The 12,038-nt window shown below is 61.3% G+C and overlaps 1 protein-coding gene across 2 annotated transcripts; it reads right to left on the bottom strand.

Annotated features, from left to right (window-relative positions):
• Positions 1-1,189: 1,189 nt before the first annotated feature.
• Positions 1,190-11,765, bottom strand: LOC139178267 (tumor necrosis factor alpha-induced protein 2-like). 2 transcript variants are annotated; one of them, XM_070775792.1, is made up of 11 exons: positions 11,121-11,763; positions 10,192-10,834; positions 7,473-7,587; positions 7,213-7,335; positions 6,953-7,053; positions 6,717-6,815; positions 6,004-6,127; positions 5,495-5,617; positions 5,184-5,339; positions 4,875-4,996; positions 1,190-2,957 (listed from the first exon to the last, which is right to left on the bottom strand). In XM_070775792.1, the coding sequence occupies exons 1-11, from the start codon at positions 11,746-11,748 to the stop codon at positions 2,549-2,551; spliced, it is 2,643 nt and encodes an 880-aa protein (XP_070631893.1). In that variant the 5' UTR covers positions 11,749-11,763; the 3' UTR covers positions 1,190-2,548. The 2 variants fall into 2 exon arrangements, with proteins under 2 accessions (XP_070631893.1, XP_070631894.1); XM_070775793.1 differs by lacking the exon at positions 1,190-2,957 and adding an exon at positions 3,022-4,227 and having other exon boundaries at positions 11,121-11,765.
• Between the last annotated feature and the right edge of the window lie 273 nt (positions 11,766-12,038).

Genomic DNA, 12,038 nt, shown 5'->3' with positions numbered 1-12,038 from the left:
GCTGACCATGGCCTCCCTCCCAGTTCACAGGAGCCTGGATGGGGGCCGGGGATGGGGTCCCTCACCCACAACCTGCCCTCTGTCCCCTCTGCCCAGCGACCCACTCCTCGCCTCTGGGGCAAATCCTTCCCTTAAAGGAATTTTCCTTCTGTGACCAGGAAGTTACTGATGCAGAGCCCTTGGTGGAGGGGCCGGAGCTGGTGACCCCGCGGGACCTTAGCGGCTCTCCCCCTCCCACAGCGCCAGCATGGAGTCCACCCGGCCGGCTCCCCGACCCCAGGGCCCCGCCTCTGACCACCTCTGTTCTCCTTGGACCCTGGCCCACGCTGCTGCAGGGAGGCTGGGGGGTGCATCTCAGCACCCTCTGCATTTTGGGGCCCAAGTCCATTCTCTTTGGTCCATGAATATCTGCCTGGATCAGAAACTTTCCATCTGGTCCTCAGCTTCCATGAGCTCCCCCTTCCCCCGGCCCCCTCTTCCGGAGCTCCGCAGGGGGAACTCGGCATCCCCCACTGGCCATCCCCCTACCCCGAGGCTCCAACCTGCCCAGGGCCCACACTCGGAGCTCAGCCTGGGGCGGCCCTTCCCTCCCCCTCTCCTGAATGCTCCCCAGGATCAGTGGGTCCATCCCACCCGCATCTCATCCCAAACGGCCTTCCCTCCAGCTCCAGCCGCTCCAGCCCCTGATGTCCACGCCTTTCCAGCTGGACCCCAGACTCCGCCCACCCTCCGCTTAGTCATCCCTCCCCCACCCCCCCACTCCACACGCCTCCAGCTCTGTGGAATGAGTTCACCAAGGTTCCCCTTTGCCTCCCAGGGACTCTGCCCTTCTCCAAATCCTGGGCCAGGATGGGGGTGTGGAGGAGAGCTGGGGCCAGCTGTAATCACAGCTGGGCCCTTCGAGGTCAGTTCCAGGAATACAAGAGCCAGTTCCCACTGTGCCCGATGCATGGAGCTGAAATGTCGCCATCCCCCTCTTCTGTAAAGGACTGTGGGGGACGTCAGACAGGTTCGTGATCACCACCTCCAGGTGAGGAAACTGAAGGGTGGAGTGAGGGGCCTTGGCCCACAGCAGACCCTCCCAAAGGTCACGCTCACAGGTGAGAGCTGGGCAGGAGGCGCTGGGGGACAGAGTCTGCCAGACCCCAAGAGGCTGAGAAAGCCTCTCCAAGAGAAATCACTCGACAGCCACTTTTGAAATCAGTTTTATATTAAGCTATATAAACCAACAGTTTGTTCCTAAAAAACATACAAAAGCACACTATCAAAAAATAATAACATCAAACATGCAAACTTCTACAAACGTACAAAGGCCTTCATGAACCATTTACTCGGGCCAATTTCTGGCCACAGTACCTGGAAAGAGGGGGACAAGTCCACGAGGGCCGGCTACAAACCCAGTCACAGAGGGGCGTTCCCGCAGGCACAGGCGGGGTGGGTCACGCCTGCATCTCAACTGCCCCAGGCCGAGGAGGATGAGTGAACCTTTGCTTTCCTGGGTAGGATAAGGCACTCCACAGGGCAGGGGATGGGTGATGGCTGCGGGTGGCAAAATAATGTCCACCCCATAAAGATGCTCACATCCTAATCCCTGGGACTGTGACTATGTTAGTTCCCACGGCAGAGGAATTAAGGTTGTCAGGTGGAATTAATTATCAGCTGACTTTAACATCAGAAGAGGATCCTGGAGTTCCTGGGTAGGTCAAAGGTCATTGTCTGGTGGGTTAAAGGTCACCACCAGGGGCCTTAAATCAGAAGAGGGAGTAGAAGGGGAGTCCTGAGACCTAAAAGGATTTGACTGGCCGTTGCTGGTTTTGGAAATGGAAGGGGGCCACGAGCCAAGAAATATGGGAGGCTGGCCTCTAAAAACTGGAAAAAGCAAGGAACTTCCCCACCAGAGCTTCCAGAGGAACCGCCTGGCTCAGCCCACCAGACCCACATCAGACTGCTGACCTCCAGAACTGAAAGCAAGGTCTCGTTTTAGGCTCCCAAGCTGTGGAAGTTTGTTAGCCTGGCAACAGGGAACTGACCCAGAGCCAAAGGGTCAGAGGTCAAGATGGCCCTGCCCCGACCGCAGCCTGACTTCCAGGGGAGGACCCACAGAGGCATCCCTGGGTCTGCACCTTGTCAGGGGAGGCAGACCCCGAGAAAACCCAGCAGGTCCTGGCCCTCCCAGGCCCGTCCTCAGGGGACACCTGAGGGGAATCAGAGAGGGGGTTAGGGGCTCAGACACTGGCTTTGCCCCCACTTGGCCTGTCATCCCACAGGCCCTTTTCCAGTCCCCCCACGCCTTCCCCGATAAGAGCTCATCTTTCTCTTTTTCCTCCTCCACTTCTTCCTTCTGTTCTACTCAGAGGCTGAGGCCGGCTCGACGTGATCCTGCACCACAGCAGGCAGAAGGGGTGAGGCTCGGGCCCCGGTCAGGAGATGGGGAGACTGGAGACCCAGCCTGAGCAGGGCGGTCCTCAGGCAGGTGTGGCAGGACCTCGCGGACAGGCGGTGATCCCGGAGCTGGGTCCCCGAGCCACACACCCTCCTCACCCCTCCTTCAGGGCGTGCAAGCTCCACTCTCATCCACAGAGCTTCCCCCGACGGCTCCTGCCCCACAGGAGGGGTCATCAGGACACAGCTGTTCCAGTTCCAGCGGCTCAGGGGCCAACTCCTCAGCCAGGCCTGGGCAGAAGCGGCAGAAGAAGGCAGGACACCCGGAGGGGCCGCGTGGGGCTGTGACGCTGGTGCTGGTCTGACGGGCCCAACATGGAGTGGTGCCCCATGATAGCCAGGCCCTCCTAAGGAGATCAGTATACAGGGAAAGATAACCAACCTTTATAAGTGAAAATAGGGCCTTGGAGGGCTCGTGTGCCCCTGTGTTGATGTCCAGAATGCTCCGGATGCTCTTGGCGTCACTGCTGGACAGGTTCCCCTTGATGGTCAGGATGGCACTCAGGTGGCCCTTGCTGGCAAAGACAGGGTCCCGTCAGTGCAGCCCGCTCACCAACACCCCTGCTCACACCCCTCCCCAGATCCCAGACTCCTGGCTGGAGCCACAGGGGCCGGCAGCCAACGCCCCTGCCCAAGAGGGTGCCCCGTTCTGCTTAACCCACTGCACTCGGGTGGCACCGGCCACAGTGCCTCCAGAGGGTGCCAAGCTCCTGCCCGGTCCAGCCTTTGCACTGGCTGTTCCTCCCAGAATGCTCGTCCCCAGGCCCTTGAGGTAACCAACTCCTTCTCACCCCTTAGCACTTAACTAACATGTCACCTCCCCGTCAAGAAGCCACCTGCCAGTACAGGAGACACGGGTTCGACCCCTGATCTGGGAAGATCCCAAATACCACCAAGCAACCAAGCCCTTGGACCACAGCTATTGAGCCTGTGCTCAAGAGCCCTCAAGCCCTCAAGCCCGCGCTCTGCAGTAAGAGGAGTTACTGCCATGAGAAGCCCGCGCTCTGCAGTAAGAGAAGTCACTGCCATGAGAAGCCCGCGCGCTGCAGTAAGAGGAGTCACTGCCATGAGAAGCCCGCGCGCTGCAGTAAGAGGAGTCACTGCCATGAGAAGCCCGCGCGCTGCAGTAAGAGGAGTCACTGCCATGAGAAGCCCGCGCGCTGCAGTAAGAGGAGTCACTGCCATGAGAAGCCCGCGCTCTGCAGTAAGAGGAGTCACTGCCATGAGAAGCCCGCGCTCTGCAGTAAGAGGAGTCACTGCCATGAGAAGCCCGTGCGCTGCAACTCGAGAGCAGTCCCCTACTTGCTCAGCTAGAGAAAAGCTCACGCAGCAACAAAGACCAGCACAGCCAAAAGTAAACAATAAAAATTGTTTTAAAAAGTCACCTCCCCAGAGAGGATTTTCCAGCTCTAAAGTCAGCACTTCCCGCCATTCACAACCTTGGTTAAACAATCTTTAAAACTTGCAAATAGTACTCCTTCGCCGGATGACCTCATCATTGCTAACCCTCATCTGACTATCTGTCTGTCAGAAGGCCTGGTCTGTCTTGTACCTCCTCCCATCCTGGTGCCTAAACACAGCCGGGTAGCTAGTAGGAGACCACTTGATAACTGTTGGCCGGCTGGGTGGATACAAGAATCCATGAATGGATAGACGGATAGGTGGGCAGGTGGATGACTAGATGGGTGGATGGATGGATAGATCGAAAGACAGACAGATGGGTAGATGAGTGCGTGACCAGATGGCTGGATAGCTAGATGGGCGTCCAGATGGGTAAGCGGGTGCCTGTATGATGGGTAGTTGGACGGGTGAGTGTGTAAGTGGATGGGTGGCTGAACAGGTGGACTAGACCAGCCAGCGGTTGGACCAGGCTATGCGGGGACAGGCCGGCCACACCAGAGGACTCAACCCACAGAGACTGCTGCCCTGGCTCACCAGATCCTCAAGCAGTCAGGGATTGAGCCTCCACTGTAGAACAGAGGCCCCAGGACACAGGTCAAGCCTCTGAGGACCCCTAGGCTGACCGGCGGACCCCAGCTTCACTACGGACGTGCCACGGCCTCCAGCAGGTCCGTGGTCCCTCTGGTCTCGGATCCCCCTCTTAAGGAAATTCTCAGAGGATGCAGTGTGGAGCCGAATGCCTGGCTTTGCTATCTCGGCTCTACGACTGACCAGCTGCTTTACCCTGGACACATTCCTCACACCCCCCAGGTCTCACCTGCACGACGGGGATGAAGAGTTTCAGCCCCAGCAGGCAGCAGCGAGGACCGAGTGAACAGCTGCTGTAAAGATCTGGGCACAGTAGCCAGTATCTATCTGCGCTCTGCCCACCCTGCAGGGACTCACTCTGCATCCCCCACAGGCTCTGACCGCAGCAGGTAACCACAGGGCCACACTGCCTTCCCCGGGTGCTCGGAGGCCCCGGTTCTCACCTGAAGTCAGGGTACAAGGTGGCGTAGCTGGCCACCTCAATCTTGATGGCACTGGGGTCTTGCAGGCGAATGATCTCTGCGAGCCTGGGGAGGGCGTCGTGCAGCCAGGTGGCTGGGGAGCCCTGCAGGCACAGGCTTTGTTGAGAGAGGCTGGCCCTGCCCAGAATCGTGCCCAGGGGCCCAGAGAGGCTCAGGTCGGACCTGATCAGGTTTGAAGAGGCCCAGAGAGGATGTCCTAGCCCGTGAAGAGCTTGGAGCAGGAGGGCAGCCCACCGCCATGGGAGGTTGGGAGGGGGGGCGGGGGCTCACATTCTGGGTGCAGAACTGCTGGATGAGCTGGGCGTTGGCCTGGACGTGCCCCGCCAGCTGCTGCTGCTGCTCTGCCGTCTTGAGGACCAGGCGCCGCTTGCAGAGGCGGGCGATGTACTCCTTCACCAGGTGCAGGTGGACCGCCTCCAGGAGCTCCTGGGTGGGTGAGTGGGCAGGGCCATGGGAACCCACCACCTCCCTGAAGGCCAGGGTCCAGGGAGGGGCGGTGGCCAGAGCAAAAAGCGCATCCGGGTGTGCGCACACACACGTCTGCCTGCGTGTCCCCAGCCGGCAGCCCAGCACCCCCTCACCTCCCGGAAGCAGTCCTGCAGCTCTGAGAATTCAGGCATCCTCTCGGCCACGGCGGAGACAATTTCCTCCAGGGTCTGCTGGGGGGCAGCCCAGCGGGTCTGCGTGAACCTCTTGAACAGCGGCTGCGAGAGAGGGTCAGGCTGTGTGGCCACACCCGGCAGAGGACGGGCCAGCCCAGTAGACACGCACGCACAGACACGCACAGACACACACGGGGCCGGGACAGGGGTCGGGTTATATTAAAGACTCCCCGGGCGCTCCAGCAGGAAGTGGAGGCCGGGTCTGGGTCCCCTTCTCCAAGGCCGACCAGCCAGGACTGCCATCTGCCTGCCCTGAGGCCTTCTCCAGCATCTCCCTCCTTAGATAAATAAATTCCTGCATAAACAAAGCCCTGTGCTTGGCTGGGCCTATGACGATGACCCTGCCGAGTCATCCAGGGTCACTGCTTGGCCACCTGCAGCCTCCAGCACTAGACTCAGCACTGCCGCGGGGCAGGAGGCTGGACTACCTTCAGGTCCCCAAACAGGCTCTGGAGCAGGGTATCAAAGCCATGGCTCTTGAGCTCATTCAGGGGCCTCAGCAGGGAGCTCCGGAGGTCTGGCGGTGTCTGCCACTGCTGCTCCAGGGACGTCCTGGAAACACAGGAGGCAGGGAGGTCACGCCAGCCCCAGCCCTGCCCGGCCTGCAGCCCTAAACCCAGAGAGCCCGGGAGCCCCAGGCGAATCTCCCTAAACCATCGCTCTAGAACCCTCCCTGGCTCCCCAGGCCCGGTGGGAGCAAGACCAAGACACTGCATCCAGGCTCCCTAGGCGGGACCCAGCCTTCCCACCTAACACCCACCTAACACCACATCCTGTTCTAACTGAGGACAAGTGGCTCAGCCTCTCCATAGCTCAGGGTGCGCATGGATCAGTGGACACAGTCACTGTATCTACTTAACGAGGTTGCTAACAGGATGAATGAAGCCCTGTGCGTGAGCGCCTGACCCACCGGCACTAGACAAATGTTCGCTGTTGCAGCTGTAAGCCTGGGTATTTCCTTTCCACCCTGCTTATTTTAATTCAACATCTCTGCTTAGGCTGCTCCTCCTCCCTCCCCCATCCCCCATCCCAGGCACCTCCCCCTTCCCCTCTGCACCCCCACCCCCCTCCGGCTTCCAGGCCCCTCCACCAACACAGGCAGGCAGCCGCAGTGACTCCCCCCACTGCCCAGCGCCCTTACCGGAAAGGGAGGCAGTTGTTGATGTTAGCGATGACATTGGCCCTGTAATTGCGCAGCTGTCTGCATCGCTCCAGAAATCCATCAAAGGCGCGCTGGTAGCTGGTGAAAGGGAAAGGGCACACGTAGGAGCAGCACAAACACTGGGGCCCAAGGGAGGGGCTGGGGCTCTGAGAGAGGGGGCGGCAGGGACCCCTCAGCCCTCAGCCCCGCTCCGGGCATGCATGCCCATCACCCACCTCCTGAGGAACCTGGCCAGCTCTTCCAACAGCAAGGGCTTTATCTGCGTGCCCAGGTCCAGGGTGATGCTCTCAGCCTTGGCCTGGCCCTGGGAGATGATCTGCAGGGGTTGGGGGTGAAACTGAGTAGAAGCCCGCCTGCTCTAGGGCTGGGACAGGGGTGGGCATGGGTAAGACATGGTGCAAGGGGGTGTGTGCTCAGTGGTGAGTGCGTCTGCCCACAGGGACGAGGCTGGTGTGGGCGGGGCAGCGGGCGCTACCTGGATGATGTGGATGGCCAGCTCACTGAAGCAGCGGCTGTTCAGCCTCAGTGGGGCCTCATCCTTGGTCCAGCTCTTGGACTCCAGCTCCAGAGCTCGGGCCATCAGCTCCCTCACTCTGGTCTATAAGGGAAGAGGGGCCCGCTCAGGGTAGGGCGAAGCCCACAGGGGTATCCCTGCCAGGCTCCCTGCCCCCCCTGCCCCCCCCCATTTCCTTCCCTCTCCCGCTCAGCCCCGCCCAGCACTGGCCCTGGACTCACCACCTCGTTGGAGAGGAACCTGGCCTCCAGCAGCTGGATCTGGGTTGGGGGCAGGAGGGTCCCCAGTCTGACTCCCTGCAGCTCAGGCGCCAGCTTGGGGCTGTTGAGGATGTCGCTGTGGGCAGATGGGCTGGCGTGAGGAAAACCAGCACTGTCCCCCCACCCCCAGCCCCCGCCCCAGCCAGAGCCCTGCACACAGCTCAGTCGCCTTCCCTCCTGTGCCTCCACTCCTGCCTCTCCATCTCAGTTCGATCCAGGCCCTGAAGCCCGGAATCACCCTGCCTCCGTTCACTCTCTCAGCCCCGTCCACTCTTACTCCGGGTTATGCTCCCGAAACCCATCAGCCTCAAGCTACCCTGCCAGAGGCACCCTACAGCCCAGCCCCCATCTCCCGCCTGGCACACCGAAGGACCCTCCTCCCAGGCTCCTTGCCTTGCCTCCAACAGTCCCTTCTCCCCACTGTGGTGGGCAGAACCACATTTCCTGTCTGATCTCCCTTCTCCAAGGGCTCCCTGCTCCAAGGGCTCCCACTCCCCTTCTCACCCTCTGTCTCCTTCCCACCATCCCCCACACTGCTCCCACTGCATCCCACCAGCCTTGCCCCGCCTTCCCCACCAGACCATCTCTGCTGCCCCCAGAGGAGGGCCAGTCCCAGCAGGAAAGGCTGTCTGCCCCTCCCCGACCTCACCCTGGACGGAGGCATATCCACCCATCCTTGTGGCGCTTCCCTTGGGTCCCAGAGCCTCCTGGGGACTGTCCAGCCCTGGCACTTCCTCAGGGCCTTTGTCTGCCCGGAGGCTCAAGAATAGCCCATTCTGCTACCCGGCACCCGCACCCCAATCCCTATGCGCTGTGTCCCTTTGCTCCCCAGACTTCTGGCCACTAGGGCCTCCATGGAGCCACCCTGGTCGCCCCCTCTCAGGGCTCAGCGTCCCCCTGCACTGACCCCAGGGGGCCCCAGGTTAAAGCCCCTGAGGTCACTGGGACATGAAGGTGAAGGAGCAGAGGGGACAGGCCCGGCACTTGCTGGTGAGTCAGGACCAACAAGAAGGATCCGGCTTGGCTAGCGGGCCTCTCCGGCATCCCCTGCCCTGGCCAGCTCCCCTGCTCTCCTTGGCTTCTCACCCAGCACCCCCGCCTGGTCCTTCCTTGGGCCCCTGCTGGAGGCTGAACCACCAGCACCAACCGAGACCACTGACATCCCTGAGAGCCTCAGACATCGCTCACAGGGCCTACACCCCAGGCTTCCTGCAGGCTTTACGCTACAGGCGGGGCCAGCCCCTACCAGAAATCCCGAGCCGATCCACACTGCGGTTTAAGTCTCTCCCCACCCAGCTTGTACGAATGACGGACATGCTTGTTGCAGTACAATAAGGGAAAAAAGAAGAAAAAAGAGGTGTTGTGCTGTTTTTTTTCTCCAGTTCTTTACCTGTTCCTGATCTGCAGTCTGTAACTAAGTTTCTTTATCAAAAGATTAAACCTGATTTGAGAATCACATGCTGCACCTATCGTCCCCTCAAAACATTTTGTATCTGGGGCTCAACTTCATAGCGCCCTCTCTGCAAACCACCCCTTCGAGTTTTTCTCTCCTTCTGCATTATAGAAAGAAAGTCTCAGTACAGTCCACAAAACACAACGGACCCAACGACTGGGCCAGCAGACTGCCAGACCCAAATTACCAGGCTACTCAACGCCAGCCTGATGACTGTTTTTGAAACAGCGTGAGGAGAAGCATGCAGGATCCTTACCCCTCTGTTCATCTCCAACCCCAGACTGCGAGCCCCCAGCTATATGATCCCCTAGGTTCCTCATGGAGGCAGGGACACAGTACTGGAGGCAGGAGCCTGCTGTGTTCTTGCCTCTGTCTCCGGATTTTCTTATCTAGCTTCGGTGGGCAGAGAAAGCCAAGATACTGGCAGCAACATGCTCAGGGATGCATGGGGTCTGAGTGTATCAGGGGATGCCTGCATCTGAATACAGTTGGTACCAGGGATTCTCCACTGCAGTACCAGGTGCCTCCCAAACTGAGAGCTCCAGGCCTCGGTGGCCAGAACTCAGCTCTGCCACTGGGAGAGACCTTGCACAATGGGGATTTCCCCAACAGGCCCAATGCCCCCCATCCTGCCTGGGAGTGCTCCCTGGGCCTGCTGGGGGTATTGAACCACAGTGCTCCCAGAAGGCCTCCCAGCCCAGCCTTGGGCCCTGTAGGGCAGCTCCCTTTGCCAGGAACACCATCCCCCACTGCCTCTCCCAGCCTGTCCTTGCTTCCCCCTCGCCTGACTCCCTTACTTCTGTTAGACTGTCAGCAGCCCCAGAGCAGGGCCGCTGCCTCCTGAGGCAGGTAGAATCCTGCACCTCCTCCTCCGAGCTGGCTTCCTGGGCTGACGCAGGCCAGGCCAGGCCAGGGCCCCTGCTCCTGGCCACAGCCCTTCCTGACTCTGGATCACAGGCGGCTTCACCCCCTAACCCAGACTGGAAACTCAGGAATGAAAGATGAGGTCCTTGCCCCCATTCTCTGTGCCTCAGGTTCCCCAGCTATGGGATGCCGCTGAGGCCGGAGAGACTAAGGATTCCCGGGGCAAAGCAGGCCCAGCGGAGGCCCTGCCCCTTTGATTCCAGGCCCGCCTGGGCCGTTCTCCCAGGGGACTCCCTGAACTTGGTGACACCCAGGCCCTGCCCGCCTGGGGACCCCCGCCTGTCACCCCGCGCCCAAGCTCACTTGGGATAGAGGTTCTGCACCCATAACAGCAGCATGTAGGTGTCTCGCGGGCACAGCTCAAACTGCGTCAGGGCTGCCAGCTGGGACGCGAATTCCGCGTGGTAGCTCTCGGCGTAGGCGGCCACCACGCGGATGTCTGCGGGGAAGAGCGGCTTGAGGCGCTCCACCACGGCCTCCAGGTCCTCCTTCATGGTGCGGCCCATGTGCAGGAAGGCGCGCTCGGCCTCCGTGCGGCCCTCGGCGTCCGCGGCCGGCCGCCGGCTCAGGCGCTCCGCGGCCGCCTGCGCCACGCCGTCCCGCCACAGCTGCAGCCAGCCCCGGGGCCGCGTGGCCGCCAGCCCCGGGCACCCTGGGGGCCCCGCCGCCGCCGCCGCCGCCGCGTGGTCCTGGCGCTCCTGCTCGGCCAGCACGGCCAGCGCCTGGCGCAGCCGCTCGGGCTCCGCTTCCAGCGGCCGGCGCAGCTGCCCTAGCACCTGGTCGCGCAGCAACGCGTACAGCGCCTCCACCTCGCTCTGGCGCCGCACCAGCTCCTCCTCGCTCGCGCGACCCGCCGCCGCGGCCTCCTGCAGCTCCAGCTCCAGCGCCAGCAGTGGCCCCGCCGCCTCCAGCCGCCCGCGCTCCAGGTCGGCCTTGAGCTCCTCCACTGCGGCCAGAACGCGGCGTTAGCGCGGCCCGGGGTTCTGAGACCCGCCCTCGGCCCCGGTCACCTCCCGGCGACCGAGACCACCCAAAACATGCGGGGTGTCCCAGCCCGGGCAGGGCACACCAGGCTCAGATCCTGAGATCAGGGGCAGCAGGTGAAAGCAGGGAGGGGAGGCCCTTCACGCCCGCGTGCCCTGCCCCCTCTGTCCCGGCTGAGCGGGGCATCCACTCCAATGAGCCCCCATCCTGCCCACACCCTGACCACCTGGGGAGGGGTTCCCGCCTACCTGTGGGCAGCTGAGCAGGCGGCTGCAGACTGGATTCAGACTCGCCCTCAGTCTCTGCTAAGCTGGGCTTACCCTTCTTCTTCCTGCGTTTGGTGAAGACGCTGAACACTGTGGCCAGGCCTTTCGACTTTTTCTTCTTGCCGGCCTCTTCTTCCTCCATGTCCGGGGCCACCTCCCTGGGGACCCTGGGGGAGGGGGCAGAGCTGGGCTGCTGGCCCACTGCACAGAGCGAGAACCGAGGTCCAGAACAGTCACAGAGCGCTAGAGGCTGGGCTGAGGCAGGAATCCAGCCCCAGCTCCATCCTCCGTTCTGCTGGGTTCTTTTCTTGACTCGAGTGCCTTGGGGTCCCAGAGGAATGCGATGAACAGAAACAGGACTGCTCCCGCTGGGACCACGAGGCAGGCAGGGCCAGACCCCTATTATGACCTTGGGGGGCTCAGGTCTACAGAAACCACAGTGCCCCCTCAAGCCCTTTCCCAGGTCGGAGGGACAAGCGGCCCAAGGAGGCACAGGACTGTCTGAGGTCACACAGCAGCTCACACAGGAAACTCGCTGCACCACACCCTGCCTCCTCCCCAAGTTGGGTGACATCACCACCACAGAAGCTGGGATTTCCCGAGTGCCCATTCCATTACTTCCACACTGCCTTCCAGGAAGGGTGTTATTTTCCTCATCTCACGTAACTAGCTCTGCTGCTGCTGCTGCTGTTGCTTCAGTCGTGTCCGACTCTGTGAGACCCCATAGACGGCAGCCCAACAGGCTCCCCCGTCCCTGGGATTCTCCAGGCAAGAACACTGGAGTGGGTTGCCATTTCCTTCTCCAATGCATGAAAGTGAGAAGTGAAAGTGAAGTCGCTCAGTCGTGTCTGACTCTTTGCGACCCCATGGACTGCAGCCTACCAGGCTCCTCCGTCCATG

This window comes from Bos indicus, chromosome 21, assembly GCF_029378745.1.
Source record: "Bos indicus isolate NIAB-ARS_2022 breed Sahiwal x Tharparkar chromosome 21, NIAB-ARS_B.indTharparkar_mat_pri_1.0, whole genome shotgun sequence".
Taxonomy (NCBI): Eukaryota; Metazoa; Chordata; class Mammalia; order Artiodactyla; family Bovidae; genus Bos; species Bos indicus.
The sequence above is the reverse complement of the archived record's forward strand: the minus strand, read 5'-3'. Positions and strand labels throughout refer to the sequence as shown.

Bases quoted from the DNA above. Each gene is read 5' to 3' on its own strand.
- LOC139178267 (XM_070775792.1), bottom strand. From the start codon at position 11,748: ATGGGCACTCGGGAAATCCCAGCTTCTGTGGTGGTGATGTCACCCAAC. The intron at 7,588-10,191 runs GTGAGCTTGGGC...ATCTGCCCACAG, and splicing joins GTGCAGAACCTCTATCCCAA to CGACATCCTCAACAGCCCCA. The intron at 2,958-4,874 runs GTGAGAACCGGG...TGTCTTTGCCAG, and splicing joins ACCTTGTACCCTGACTTCAG to CAAGGGCCACCTGAGTGCCA.